Source organism: Montipora capricornis, chromosome 9, assembly GCF_036669925.1.
Source record: "Montipora capricornis isolate CH-2021 chromosome 9, ASM3666992v2, whole genome shotgun sequence".
In the NCBI taxonomy this organism is placed as follows: Eukaryota; Metazoa; Cnidaria; class Anthozoa; order Scleractinia; family Acroporidae; genus Montipora; species Montipora capricornis.
This window is the reverse complement of record NC_090891.1, coordinates 25,057,322-25,059,437: the sequence shown is the minus strand read 5'-3', so window position 1 is coordinate 25,059,437 and position 2,116 is coordinate 25,057,322. Positions and strand designations below refer to the sequence as shown.

At 37.2% G+C, this 2,116-nt stretch overlaps 1 protein-coding gene across 1 annotated transcript; it reads left to right on the top strand.

Annotated features, from left to right (window-relative positions):
• The first annotated feature begins 257 nt into the window (after positions 1–257).
• LOC138016574 (melanopsin-like) lies at positions 258–1,732 on the top strand. Its single transcript, XM_068863749.1, has 2 exons — positions 258–1,191; positions 1,269–1,732. Exons 1-2 carry the CDS (start codon positions 361–363, stop codon positions 1,347–1,349), a joined length of 912 nt encoding a protein of 303 aa, XP_068719850.1. The 5' UTR covers positions 258–360; the 3' UTR covers positions 1,350–1,732.
• The last annotated feature ends 384 nt before the right edge of the window (positions 1,733–2,116 follow it).

Genomic DNA, 2,116 nt, shown 5'->3' with positions numbered 1-2,116 from the left:
AACTGTCCAAAGTGAAGATATTGACGTAATTTATATTTCAGTCCAGATAAAATAGCCACAAGAAAGTAACTTAAAACTTTTTGTTTCTCTCTGAAGGGTTGATTTAAATAAGAAGATGAAGTTTTAAACGTAGCGGTAGATATTAAAGTTTGATAAGCTTTTTGCGTAAAATGCCAAAAGGAAAAAGGAAATAATCTATTCTACAGGGTTGTTAAGGAATTAACTTGACGTTTAAATGACTGGCAGGTCAATAAATATCCATGATGTGGACCATGTTCATAAACAGAAGGGGTTTGCCATCGAGGGCCGGGCTGAAGATAACTTTGTAAAACAATAGAAATCCAAGGCAGCCTGAGGAAGATGAATAATTCTAGCGTGAACGAATTGCACAAGTGTTCTCAAACTTCTTCCGCGTTTATCGCCTCTTCGATTTTCTTTCTAAGCATTGCATCGTTTGTGGGTAACATCTTGATAGTAGTCACGTTTCTAAAGACCTCAAGCCTCAGAACAAGTACCAACTACCTCATAGTCAACATGGCGATCTCCGATCTGCTATCTTCTGCCACCAACTGGCCACTCGCGGCAACTGAGGGTTTACTTTCAAGAACGCTAGTGATTGATGGATCCACAGCTACCTTCGTATGTAAAATCGGATTTTTCTCCAGAGTTATATCGCAAGCTGTCTCTATTGAAAGTTTACTGTTGATCGTTGTGGACAGATATATTGCGATAGTCCTACCCTTTCAGTCGATATTGATTACTAGACGATCACGATTTATCCTCGTGTCTTTAACTTGGATTTTCCCTCAATTTCCCTCCTTTCCGTTCTTTATCGCCAGCGAAGTCATTGAGGTTGATCACCAGACTTTTTGTAACACCTTCGTTGCATGGAACGAAATTGAAAAATCTGTATTCTATGCTGCAGGTTTTTTGATATTATATGTCATACCTTTTACAATGATGATTGTGCTCTATTTGAGAATAATGAAGAGTCTACGGCAGGCGAGAACAGGGTTTAATGGGGAACAGAGAGAGAATCAGAGAACGAGGAATCATCAACAAAATCGTGTTGTGATGAGAGTCTTCGCTTTGATAGTTAGTTGCTTTGTGATCTGCTGGACACCTCTCTGTGTGTATATCGTACTCCACAAAACCTTTCCAACGTCATTGTTCCCGAAGAACAGCTGCAAGGTATTTGTGGTATTGTTTTTCTACTTGTTTCCATCTCTAAGCACTGTTGCTAACCCTGTGATTCTATTTGTAACTAGCTCGAGATTTTCAAGGGCACTGAAGCAAATGTTTCATTGTTTCACCTGAAATTCTTCGCCCTGGTGCAAAGGTCGACGTGATAGTGGAAAACGAAGTATGAGAATCCATGCAAGTATATTAAATTAATGTGACACCAATTCCCGTGCTTCAGCATGTACCTTTTAAATTACTTACAATAATCAACATTTATAAAGAGAAGAGATGTTTAAAAACTGATTCATTTTTCATGGCTTCAATTAAAGCTGGCAAAGAAGAGATCTCAAGAGGGCAATGGAACCTGCTAATGAACAAAGTACAGAACTGAAGGTATCGACAAAAAATGGTCGATGACCACAGGAGTAAATACAATCCTTTTAATTTTTTTTTTTTCTCGGATGATATTATTCATGCTGAAACCTATCAATGTTTGTTTAAAAATCTCTAATGTAGGCGAATCCAGAATAAAACGAGAAACACTTGGTTACCCGTTGTTTGGCAAATACATTAAATTTAACTGCGCCTCCATGTCACTGATATCCTTTTTTAATGCACTGGACAAAAGGTTTAATAAACAACTGAGGAATCATTCAGTAGTTTCACGCTATCATTGGAAAAACCTATTTTCTGTCAACTTATATATTTGCGGTCATACTAGATAAAGCCAGATGATTCCTTTTAATTATAAGTCGCAATTAATTGCACATCGTAGGATCTGTTCGTTTCGCTTCTATTTTCTTGACTTTGATGGAAAGGAAAAAGACGGATAACTTAATAAATAAAATCTTCAAATATAGTTTGTTCTGAGCGTTTCTTTTTTATGTTTATCGGAAAATGCATGAAACACGGCAGTGCTTTTAACAAATGACCC

Coding starts and splice junctions, on each gene's coding strand:
- LOC138016574 (XM_068863749.1), top strand. CDS start 361: ATGAATAATTCTAGCGTGAACGAATTGCACAAGTGTTCTCAAACTTCT. Junction 1,192..1,268: donor TCCCGAAGAACAGCTGCAAG/GTATTTGTGGTA, acceptor ATTTGTAACTAG/CTCGAGATTTTCAAGGGCAC.